The following is a 12235-nucleotide window of genomic DNA, read 5'->3' as shown; positions in this document are numbered from 1 at the left end:
CTCTGTGATTCCGATCCCTCTCGACACCCACCATGACAGCACTGGAGGAGGAGGAGGCTTGGGGGTGGGTTGCTTATCGCTCCACCATCCTGTCTGTCCCAGGTCTGGTCACATGGCAGCCAGTGGGGTTAAGCTCTGACCCAGAGACAGCCATGTCCCAGACGCTGGTGTGGTCGAGGCAGTGCCCTCAGACATTACAAGATGGGTTTAGGCTTTGTCTTATTAATCTGTTACAGTTAGGGTTAGGCTAGCACTGTAAATAGTGGTACACAATGCTGTTGCAGCACCAGCAATTGGGGTTAAATTTCTGCCACTGTCTGTAAGGAAATTTCTATGTGCTCCGGTTACTTCCCACATTCCAAATAAGTATGGGTTAGGGTTAGCAAGTTGTGGGCATGTAATTTTGGCACCAGAAGCACGGCTGTTCCCAATACAATCCTTGGACCGTTAGATACTGACGCAAACGACACATTTCACTGTATGTTGCAATGTACTGTTCATGTGACAAAGTTAATCTAATTGTCACAGTGAGAAACCCACTCGCATACTGTTCATTTCGATACAGCAGTGCATTGAGGCAAAACTATATCAGAATGCAGAACGTGGCGTACAGTGAGAGACAGGGCAATGCAGGTAAACAGCGAGGTGTAAGGCTCTGATGCGGCAGATTGTGAGTCAAGAGCCCCTCTTGTCTTAAATGCAGATGCTAGAATCTGGACCAACACAATCTGTCGTTGAGAGGAGGAATTGCAAACATTTTCTGCCCCATCCCCGATGCTGCCTGACCTGACGAGTTCCTCCGGCAGGTTGTGTGTTATCCTCTCAGGCTGCTGAGGTTGTCCCAAAGGCTGCGCCCCTGACCGAGATATTGACATATCCCTGTCCTGGGATAGTGTAGATGGAACTTTACCTTGTATCTAACCCCAGACAGTTGCTAATGGTGGGTTTAAAAGTGGTTAGTAGTTCGCTGAGACACCTGACAGTGTAAGTCTGGTATTTGGTGCGACTCCAGACATGTGCATTGTATTTATTGCTGTCTGGTACCAGACTGTGATAACCAGACCACCTCCACTCATGACTTGGAGGAGATCAGTGGTCAGGAAACATCCTATAGGCTCCTGGAAGGAGGCGAGAGCTGCCATCCTTAATCTAGGAGCCGCCATTGGGATGGAACACTGTTACATTCTGATCACTGTTTGGCAGGTTTGGAACTGGGATGAAGGCATTGTGTGGATATAAAGGTCAACTGTGTCGACCTTTGGCGGTCGGAGGCCCAGAAGCAGTCTGTCCCCGGGTTGGAGATCCATGTATGGGGTGGGAAAGGGGCTTCTTTTGCTGCTGCTGTTGTTGCCCGTGGTGTTCTGCTGAATATTGTGAGCCTGCTACATTGGCACCGGAATGTGGGCTGTCCCCAGTATAAACTGTTGGTTGCTCACACAAGCGACACACTTCATGCTATGTTTTGGTGTACGAGTGACAAATAAAAGAATCTGAACCCATGTTAATCGAAGGGTATAGAAAGCTGATAAGGTGAGTTTGTAGTGAACACTGAGCCCAGTACCCAGCACCCCTGGTCATCTTGTGGCCTTTCAGCCTGAGCTACTGCAGGATGTCAGACCCTTGTCCATGTTCTATAAGACTATAAAACATACGATTAGAATTAATCCATTTGGCCCATTGAGTCTGCTCCGCCATTCTATCACGTCTGATTTATTATCCCTCTCAATCCCATTATCCTGCCTTTTCCCCATAACCTTTAACACTCTTACTAATCAAGCATCTGATCAACCTCTGCTCTAAATATACCCAATGACTTGGCCTCCACAACCATTTTGTAATGAATTCTACAGATTTGCTACTCTCCGTCTAAAGAAATTCCTCCATCTCTGTTCTAAAAGACGTCCTTCTATTCTGTGGCTAGGCCATCTGGTCCTAGACTCCCCCACTATAGGAAACATCCTCTCCACATACACTATTCTAGGCCTTTCAGTATTCAATAGGTTTTATTGAGATCTCCCTACCCCACCCTCTCCCATTCTTCTAAACTCCAGCAAGTATAGGTCCAGGGTCATGAAAATCTCCAGTACGTGAACCTCCTCTCTCTAATTCCAGCACAACCTTTCTTTGATAAGAGGCCCAAGACTGCTCACAATATTGCAATTCAGTTGCGCGGTGATGAATCAGTGTTGGTAACTTCCTGCATTCTCTCTGCATGGTTAAACTCCATTTAGCTGCCAGCTTTTTGGAAGAAGAACCTGTAATTGACACCACCTTCTGTGTGAGAGTGTTCTTCCTGGTTTTGCTCCCAGCTCTAAGTTCATTGACTTCATGGAATCTCCCTGACTTGCTGAGTTCCACCTGCATTTTCAATCTTATTGACTTATTTTGAGATACAATGCTGTAGCTTAATCAGAGGACAACTTACAAGGACCAGTTAACCTACTGATACAGTGAAACCCCGTTATAACACAATTGTTTGGGTACATAAAATGTCATTGCGAAAAAAGCGGGGTCGCACTAAATCAGGTAGTTGTTACTGTAGAAATTAAAACACAGATTAATTTTTAGTAAAGCTTTTTAATACACAAAATAAATAAAAACATTCAAGAATATTAGCAATCATCATTTACAGTTTATTTCTTAAAAACGTGGTCGAGTGTTCCTTGCTTGAACGTAGCATGTCGCTGGCTGCAAGTGAAATCTAGAATGTTTCTGAGTTGGAGGCTTTGTATGTGGTCCACCTCCTGGCTCTCCAGCCAACAGAGGCTAGGCTGGAGGTGCTCAATGGCTTCAGACACTTTTGGGGGTGGGGGTAGAGGCTCTTCGTTATCATCTTCTTGTGGTTCGAGACTCGGTACACTTGCCTCCGCCGGTGCTATAGTTTCGTTACGGATGATCTCGGCGCCCGTCAGGTGCTGATATGTTGGGCGTTCGTCGTCGGCAGAGTACCACTGGTGTAGCTCGTCTTTGTTCCATTCGAGAAGACAGGAGGGGGACGGATGAAGCCAAGAGCTGGGAAGTTGATTGGCAAAAGGGATATAAGGCTGGAGAAGGGGGAGTATGGATTGACATGGACATGGAGTCCAATGACTCATCGAGTTATATCCGAATTCGCGTTAAATCAGGGCACGTAAAATCGGGGTTTCACTGTATGTCTCTGGACTGTGGGAGAAAACTGAGTACTCAGAGGAAACCCACGCACGCATGGGAAGAGTGTAGAAACTTTATTAAAGGGGAGGTGGGAATTGAATTCTGAAACGTCGTGCTAACCAGTACACTACCAAGACGATTTATGTATGCATGTTGCTGTGGGTCTAGCAGCATCTGTGGGAGGAAAGGAACCGTCAACGTTTCCAGTCAAAGTCCTGATGCAGGGTTTCAACCTGAGACATTGCTTACTGCACAGCTCCCGTCCCTGCCTCCCACAGATGCTGCTGGAGCCATCACAGAGTAGTTGCTCCAGGTTCCAGCATCTGCCATCTCTTACACCTGGTTATTGTGTTCTCCAGCACATGCTGGGCTCAATGATTCCCCTTAGTGTCTGATGCTCTCTCAAATGTTTAACAATATTGGACAGGGGTACTGCTCAGGAGAAGCAGGGGAGGCCATTTGTCCTCTCTGTGCTATCCCTCCATTCAGTGGGGTCATCACTGGTGTGGTGGGGCAGACAATAATGCCGATATTAACATTTGAGATTGTTCAGAAGGTAGTGCAAGTGTCATGGTCTGGGGAGAGGGCCGGGGGTGTACTTCATACAGCGAGGAGGAGGGAGGAGCAAAGTCTCTGGAAATAAAATGAATGAAGAGCATGATGCCATTGATAATTATTCTAAGCAAGCTGGGAAACTATTGGGCTGCACTTAGGTGAGAGGGGTGAAGTTCAAAGGAGATCCGCAGGACCATATTTTACAGAGAGTGCTGGGTGCGTGGAATGCACTGCTGGGGCGGTGAACAGGCAGGTACCATCAGGGCTATTCAAGAGACCCTTAGCATACCATACAGAACGATATGGACCCCCCCCCCCCCCGCCCCACCCCACCCCACCCCGATGTACTATATCAGACACATACCCAGTGAAGGACCGTCCCCTGCATGCTATGTCAAACTCCCACCCAGTGACAGACCGTTTCTCTCTCCCCCGCCCCCATGTACTGACTATATCAGATCCATACCCAGTGAAGGAGTGTCCCCTGCATGCTATATTAGACCCCCACCCAGTGGCAGATTGCCCCTGTGTACTGTCATACCTCCACCCAGAGACAGACTGTCCCCCCGCATACCGTTGTACCCCACCCAGAGAGAGACTGTCTCCCCACGTACTGTCGTACCCCCACCCGCAGACTGTCTCCCCCGCGTACTGTCGTACCCCCACCCAGAGACAGACCGCCCCCCCCGCGTACTATATTACATACTATATTATATACTATATTAGACCGCACCTTATTCTAAGATCAATCCAACTCTTCTCTCCCACATATCCCTTTGTTTCTCTGTTGTCCATGTGCCTGTCTCAGTCTCTTGTATATCCCTATGTACCTGCCTCTTCCACCACCCCAGGCAGCACACACCCACTGTTCGTTTGTAATGTACCATGTGGTACAATGTGGGTGATCGTGGTGTTTCCATGACTATTATTGTTCCTGGCAAATTTTTCTACAGAAATCATTTGCCATTGTCTTCTTCTGGGCAGTGTCTTTAGAAGATGAGTGACCTCAGCCTTTATCAGTACTCTTCAGAGATTGTCTGCCTGGCGTCAGTGGTTGCATAACCAGGACTTGTGATATGCACCAGCTGCGCACGTGGCCATCTCCCAAGACTGCTCCACGGCTTTGCGTGCTCCACCCTGCCCAGGGGTCATCTGCAGACTAGTGGAGGGAAGGAAACTCTTACACCTCCTTTGATAGAGTTTTATCTCCGTCCCACACACCCACCCCTCTGTTTAAACAAAAAAAAAACAAATAAATAAAATAAACTACCTCTAACATTCCCCTCTGTACTTTCCTCTATCATTGGCAAACGTTAGGCTCTTGAACCTGTGTGGAAATCTTCACTCACCTCAATTCTGAATCAATTCCACAACTTATGGCAACACACATCAAAGTTGCTGGTGAACGCAGCAGGCCAGGCAGCATCTCTAGGAAGAGGTACAGTCGACGTTGAGACCCTTCCAGCTTGAATTTCCAGCATCTGCAGAATTCCTGTTGTTTCCACAACTTACGGACTCACTGTTAAGCATATTGCAAGTCCAATTTTCAGAATTATTTATTTATTTACTTGTTGGTAGTTTTTTCCCCTCATGTTTGCACAGATTGTCTTCCACTGTTTTTTGTCAGTATTTGAGTGTAGTTTTTCATTGATTCTATTATATTTCTTCATTCTACTGTGAATGCCCCGAAGAAAATGAATCTCAGCTTAGTGTACAGTAGCATATGCATACTTCGATAATAGATTTGCTTGAACCTTAAAATTATGCCCCCTCGTGTTGCCCCCTTGGTCCCCTTCTGAAAGCACTGATTAATTGTTCCCTCCCCTGCCTGGTGGAGGATTCCACTCTTGGCGGGAAACAAGTTTAACTTGCAGTCCTCAGTATCTTTTGCTCAACATTTAAAACCTGCCCTCCTGGTCCTTGAGTGAGTACCTCAAGCGAGCAGCTTCCCTGTTGAGACCTATCAAGGTTTTTTCTGCCTCTGCCTGACCTCCCCTCAAGCTCTCAAGCAAGCCCAGGGTTGAACCCCCAGCGCTGAAGTCTCTCAGGCCTGGAACTGTACAAGTAAACCCCTCCTATACCCTCTCGGGGGCTTCCACATCTTACCTTGTGTGGTAATTAACCAAAGCAGAATTGGTATCAGTGTCTTGCACAGGTTCCTGCTATTGCTGTCTGTGCCTTTAATTCTCGGTCCCAAGATACCTTAGAATCTGGAAGATGCTTTGTAATCGGGAAGCAGGATCTCCCAGTGGCCACACATTTTAATTCCACGTCCCATTCCCATTCTGATATGTCTATCTACGGCCTCCTCTACTGTAAAGATGAAGCCACACTCAGGTTGGAGGAACAATACCTTGTATTCCGTCTGGGTAGCCTCCAACCTGATGGCATGAACATTGACTTCTCTAACTTCTGTTACTGCCCCTCCTCCCCTTCTTACCCCATCCCTTATTTATTTATTTATTTATTCATTCATTCGTATTCTCTCTCTCTCTCTCTCTCTCTCTCTCTCTCTCCCTCTGTCCCTCTCTCTTTCTCCCTCTGTCCCTCTCTCTTTCTCCCTCTGTCCCCCTCTCTCTCTTTTCTCTCTCTGTCCCTCTCTCTCTTTTCTCTCTCTCTCTCTCTCTCTCTTTTCTCCCTCTGTCCCTCTCACTATAACTCCTTGCCTGCTCTCCATCTTCCTCTGGTGCTCCTCTCCTCCTGTCCCATGATCCTCTCATATCCCTTTTGCCAATCACCTGTCCAGCTCTTGGCTCCATCCCTCCCCCTCCTGTCTTCTCCTATCATTTTGGATCTCCCCCTCCCCCTCCCACTTTCAAATCTCTTACTAGCTCTTCTTTCAGTTAGTCCTGATGAAGGGTCTCGGCCCGAAATGTCGACTGTACCTCTTCCTACAGATGCTGCGTGGCCTGCTGCGTTGGTTTTATGTGTGTTGCTTGTAATCTGGAACATTCATTTATTGATTGAGATACAGTGTGGATGGAATAGGCCCTTCCACCCTTGAAGCCACATTGCCCAGCAATCCCCTGATTTAATCGGTGCTTCGTCACGGGACAATTTACCATGACAGATTAACCTACCAACCGATACGACTTGGGACAGTGGGAGGAAACCAGGGCACCTGGAGGAAACCCACACGGTCATGGGAAGAATGTACAAACCCCTTACAGGCAATGGGCCATCCGTACTGTACTGTAAAACATTGTGTTAACCACTACACTACCACATAGTACAGCACACGGGCAGGCCCTTCAGTCCACAATGTTGTGCTGGACCAAAAAGTTACTAATCCCTTGTTCTTCTCCCTCCATTTTCCTCACATTCATGTGCCTATTTGAACATCTCTTAAATGTCCTTAATGTATTTGCCACCCACCACTCTGTGTGTGTGTGTGTGTGTGTGTGTGTGTGTGTGTGTGTGTGTATAAATATAAATAAAAATAAATCTGCCCTTTGCACCTCCTATGAAATTACCCCCTTTCACCTTAAATGCATACTCTCTGGTATTAGACATCTCAACCCTGGGTAAAAGATGTTGTCTGTCTCCTCATAATTTTTACCAATTTGGCAAGGCTTGTGGACACCTTGAGCCCTCCATTCCTGCACACCCTCCAGACCTGTAGCTTGGTGCTCTTTCTTCGAGGTTTGGCCCTTGTGATTAAGTCCTGGTGAGATGACCCCATGCCCGTTAAGCACAAGGTGGTGAGGGGTGTACTGTGGATGTTTTGTTTAATAGGAGTGGAGGGACCTGCTGGGAACTGTTCACATGTTTGGGGCTTTCTACTTATGTCTGTTTCTCTCGTGACAGGGTGCTCGTCTAAGTCGTTCAAGCTGTACTCGCCGAAGGAACCCCTCAACGGCAACGCGTTCCCTCCCTACCACCCAGGCAGTATGCTGGATCGCGATGTCGGGTAAGAGAGCTGAGCGGAAAAGCCCTAGCAGTTTTGGTGGTTCTGTGGTGGATGTGAGCAGCAAAAGAGCTATCCCTGGGGTTAGACACCTCCGTTCCCATCGAGATACCCTGCTGTAGAGGCTGTGTGAAACCAAATCCACTTCTGCAGAGCACCCCACACACACAGTGACCTCCCCACTGGGCCGGGTCTCCTCCCCCGCCCACACTCACACAGAATGACACCCACTGGGGGACGATCTCACACCCCCACACCTTCACTGGGGGAGTGGGCAGTGCAATTCTTCCTCAGATTATTTAAATAAGTAACAGTGACCGTGACCACAGAAGTTTGTGTTCAATATTGGCTGTTGGCTTGTGTTCTGTGGATAGTGGCGGAAGGGTTTTGTTTTGCCTGGATGTCTCTGACCAGTGGTATAGTGGTATTCTGCAGAGGTCCATACTGAGATCTTTGCTGTTTGTGAAATGTACATAGAATAGGATTGGGTGAAAATTGTAATGGGTTAGTAAGTTTGCAGACACCGCAATCATTGGTGGAGCTGTGGAAATGTAGATCTGTTACGGACATGGGAGGAGAAATGGCAGATACAGTCTAGTCTGGATAGGTGTGAGGTGTTGCACATTTGGAGGTCAAAAGTAATGGGAAGTATACAGTTAATGGTAGGACCCATAACACAGATGTACAGAGGGATCTTGGGGTTCAAGTCCACAGTTCCCTGAAAATTGCTATGTAAGTAGAGAGAGTGGTGAAGAAAGTGTTTGGTGTGCTTAGTTGGAGCACTGAGTTGAAAAGAAAGAAACTCACATTGCAGCTGTATAAAGCTTAGTTCTGGCTCCACGCAATATTCTGATTGCCCCCATTACAAGTTCATGTGGCAGCTTTGAAGAGGTTCACCAGGATGCTGTTTAGATTAGAGGCTGTGTATTTATAAGGAGCGTTTTCTCTGGAGCCGCAGAGGCTGAGTGGCGGCCTGATGGAAGTTTATAAAACTCTGAGAGTTGCAGATAGAACATCTTGTTTTCCAGGGTAGAAGTGAAAGGTATTAGAGGATGTGCATTTAAGGTGAGAGGGGAAACGTTTAAAACTTGATTGATAAGGGAAGGTTATTTTATACAACGAGTAAGTGCTGGGTAGCCAGGCTGCAAGAGTGGTGGTGGCAGCAGATACGAAAGTGGTATTTACCAGGCTGTTAAGCAGGCATGTGAATTTGGCTTATTATTGTCTCATGTACCAAGATAGAGAGGAAAAGCCTGTCTTGTGTGCTGTTCATATGGGTCAAATCATTACCTGAAGTAGGACAAGATAAACCAATAACAATGCAGAATAAAGTGAAAACGCTACTGAAAAAGTGCATGCAGATAAATAATAAAGTGCAAGATCATAACGAGGTAGATTGTGAGGCCAAGAATCCATCTTGTCGTCCAAGAGCTCCATTCACGGGTCTGATAGCAAGGGGATAGAAGCTGTCATTGAGCCTAGTGTTATGTGCTCTCATCATTTTGTATCTTCCGCCCGGTGGGAGAGGGGAGAAGAGAGACTGGGAGACTGTTTGGAGTGAGAGGAACCTTTGATTATGCTGGCTGTGTTACTAAGGCAGCAAGAAGTGTAGATGGAGTGTGTGGAAGATAGGCTAGTTTCTGTCATGTGGAGGCAGAAGGGAATTAATTTCAGCATCATCACTATCTGTGGAATTCTCTGCCCGATGAGGCAGTGGAGTCTACCTCAGTAAATATATTTAAGACAAGGTTGGATAGATTTTTGCATAGTAGGGGAATTGAGGGTTATGGGAAGAGGCAGGTAGGTGGAGATGAGTCCATGGCCAGATCAGCCATGATCTTTTTGAATAGCAGAGCAGGCTTGGTGAGCCAGATGGCCGACTCCTGCTCCTATTTTCTTATGTTCTTAACATGTTTGATTCCCACGTTGTGGGCCAAAGGGCCATCCCTGTGCTGAATGTCTTTCAGGGCAGGAACTATACTGACCTCACCCAGTCTGGCCTCAGTAACTCCAATCCCACTGGTGGAGTGACAATAGACAATAGATGCAGGAGTAGGCCATTCAGCCCTTCGAGCCAGTACCGCCTTTCACTGTGATCATGGCTGATCATCCACAATCAGTACCCTGTTCCTGCCTTCCCCGTGTATCCCTTGACTCCGCTATCTGTCACTCAGCTTTGTGTCATCTGCAAATTTGCTAATGTTACTTTTAATCCGTTCATCTAAATCATTAATGTATATTGTAACTAGCTGCGGTCCCAGTACCAAGCCTTGCAGTACCCCACTAGTCACTGCCTGCTATTCTGAAAAGGACCCGTTAATCCCTACTCTTTGTTTCCTGTCTGCCAACCAATTTTCTATCCATGTCAATACTCTACCCCCAATACCATTTGCTCTAATTTTGCCCACTAATCTCCTATGTGGGACCTTATCAAAGGCTTTCTGAAAGTCCAGGTACACTACATCCACTGGCTTTCCCATGTCCATTTTCATAGTTACATCCTCAAAAAATTCCAGAAGATTAGTCAAGCACGATTTCCCCTTCGTAAATCCATGCTGACTCGGACCTATCCTGCCACTGCTATCCAAATGTGCCGCTATTTCATCTTTTATTTTTGACTCCAGCATCTTCCCCACCACTGATGTCAGACTAACTGGTCTATAATTGCCTGTTTTCTCTCTCCCTCCTTTCTTAAAAAGTGGATAACATTAGCTACCCTCCAATCCGCAGGAACTGATCCTGAATCTATAGAACATTGGAAAATGATTACCAATGCGTCCACGATTTCTAGAGCCACCTCCGTAAGTACCCTGGGATGCAGACCATCAGGCCCAGGGGATTTATCAGCCTTCAGTCCCATCAGTCTACCCAACACCATTTTCTGCCTAATGCGAATTTCCTTCTGTTCCTCCGTTACCCTAGGTCCTCTGACCACTATTATATCTGGTGTCTTCCCTAGTGAAGACAGATCCAAAGTACCTGTTCAGCTCGTCTGCCATTTCCTTGTTCCCCATAATAATTTCACCCGTTTCTGTCTTCAAGGGCCCAACTTTGATCTTAACTAATTTTTTCCTCTTCACATACCTAAAGAAGCTTTTACTATCCTCCTTTATATTCTTGGCTAGCTTACCTTCGTACCTCATCTTTTCCCCCCACATAACCATATAACAATTACAGCACAGAAACAGGCCATCTCGGCCCTTTAGTCGGTGCCGAACTCTTACCCCATCCTAGTCCCACCGACCTGCACTCAGCCCATAACCCTCCATTCCTTTCCTGTCCGTATATCTATCCAATTTAACTTTAAATGACAAAATCAAACCTGCCTCAACCACTTCTGCTGGAAGCTCGTTCCACACAGCTACCACTCTCTGAGTAAAGAAGTTCCCCCTCATGTTACCCCTAAACTTTTGCCCTTTAACTCTCAACCCATGTCCTCTTGTTTGAATCTCCCCCACTCTCAATGGACGTCAACTCTATCTATCCCCCTCATAATTTTAAACACCTCTATCAAGTCCCCCCTCAACCTTCTAAGCTCCAAAGAATAAAGACCTAACTTGTTCAACCTTTCTCTGTAACTTAGGAGATGAAACCCAGGCAACATTTTAGTAAACCTCCTCTGTACTCTCTCAATTTTGTTGACATCTTTCCTATAATTCAGTGACCAGAACTGTACACAATACTCTGTATTGCTTTTTTAGTTATCTTCTATTGCTCCTTAAAAGTCTCCCAATCCTCTGGCTTCCCACTCATCCTTGCTATATTATACTTCCTCTCTGTTATTTTTATGCTGTCCTTGACTTCCCTTGTCATCCACGGTCACCCCTTACTCCCCTTAGAATCTTTCTTCCTCTTTGGAATGAACTGATTCTGCACCTTCTGCATTATTCCCAGAAATACCTGCCATTGTTGTTCCACTGTCATCCCTGCTGGGGTATCTTTCCAGTCAACTTTGGCCAGCTGCTCCCTCATGGCTCCATAGTCCCCTTTGTTCAACTGTAATACTGACACTTCTGATTTTCCCTTCTCCCTCTCAAATTGTAGATTAAAACTTATTATATTATGGTCACTACCTCCTAATGGCTCCTTTACCTCCAGTTCCCTTATCAAATCTGGCTCATTACACAACACTAAATCCAGAATTGCCTTCTCCCTGGTAGGCTCCAGTACAAGCTGCTCTAAGAATCCATCTCTGAGGCATTCCAGAAGCTCCCTTTCTTGGGGTCCAGTACCAACCTGATTTTCCCAGTCTACCTGCATGTTAAAATCCCCCATAACAACCGTAGCATTACCTTTGTGACATGCCAATTTTAACTCTTGATTTAACTTGCACCCTATATCCAGGCTACTGTTTGGGGGCCTGTAGATAACTCCTATCAGGGTCTTTTTGCCCTTACAGTTTCTCAGTTCTATCCACACTGACTCTACATCTCCTGATTCTATGTCCCCCCCCTCGCAAGTGACTGAATTTCATTCGTCACCAACAGAGCCACCCCACCCCCTCTGCCAACCTGTCTGTCCTTTCGATAGGATGTATATCCCTGAATATTTATTTCCCAGCCCTGGTCCTCTTGTAGCCATGTCTCTGTTATTCCCACAACATCATACTTGCCAGTTTCCAAC

At 46.5% G+C, this 12235-nt stretch overlaps 1 protein-coding gene across 5 annotated transcripts in view; it reads left to right on the top strand.

Annotated features, from left to right (window-relative positions):
* LOC140185620 (LIM domain-binding protein 1) overlaps positions 1 to 12235 on the top strand; it is a 105949-nt gene that overhangs the window by 66148 nt on the left and 27566 nt on the right. For all 5 annotated transcript variants that reach the window (XM_072239038.1, XM_072239036.1, XM_072239037.1 and 2 more), the window contains exon 2: positions 7513 to 7615. In XM_072239038.1, the coding sequence (XP_072095139.1) occupies positions 7513 to 7615 (103 nt within the window). The remainder of the gene's footprint in view (positions 1 to 7512; positions 7616 to 12235) is intronic.

This window comes from Mobula birostris, chromosome 21 (genome assembly GCF_030028105.1).
Source record: "Mobula birostris isolate sMobBir1 chromosome 21, sMobBir1.hap1, whole genome shotgun sequence".
NCBI classification, from domain to species: Eukaryota; Metazoa; Chordata; class Chondrichthyes; order Myliobatiformes; family Myliobatidae; genus Mobula; species Mobula birostris.
Note: the sequence above shows the minus strand (reverse complement) of the source record. Positions and strands in the feature narration are given on the sequence as shown.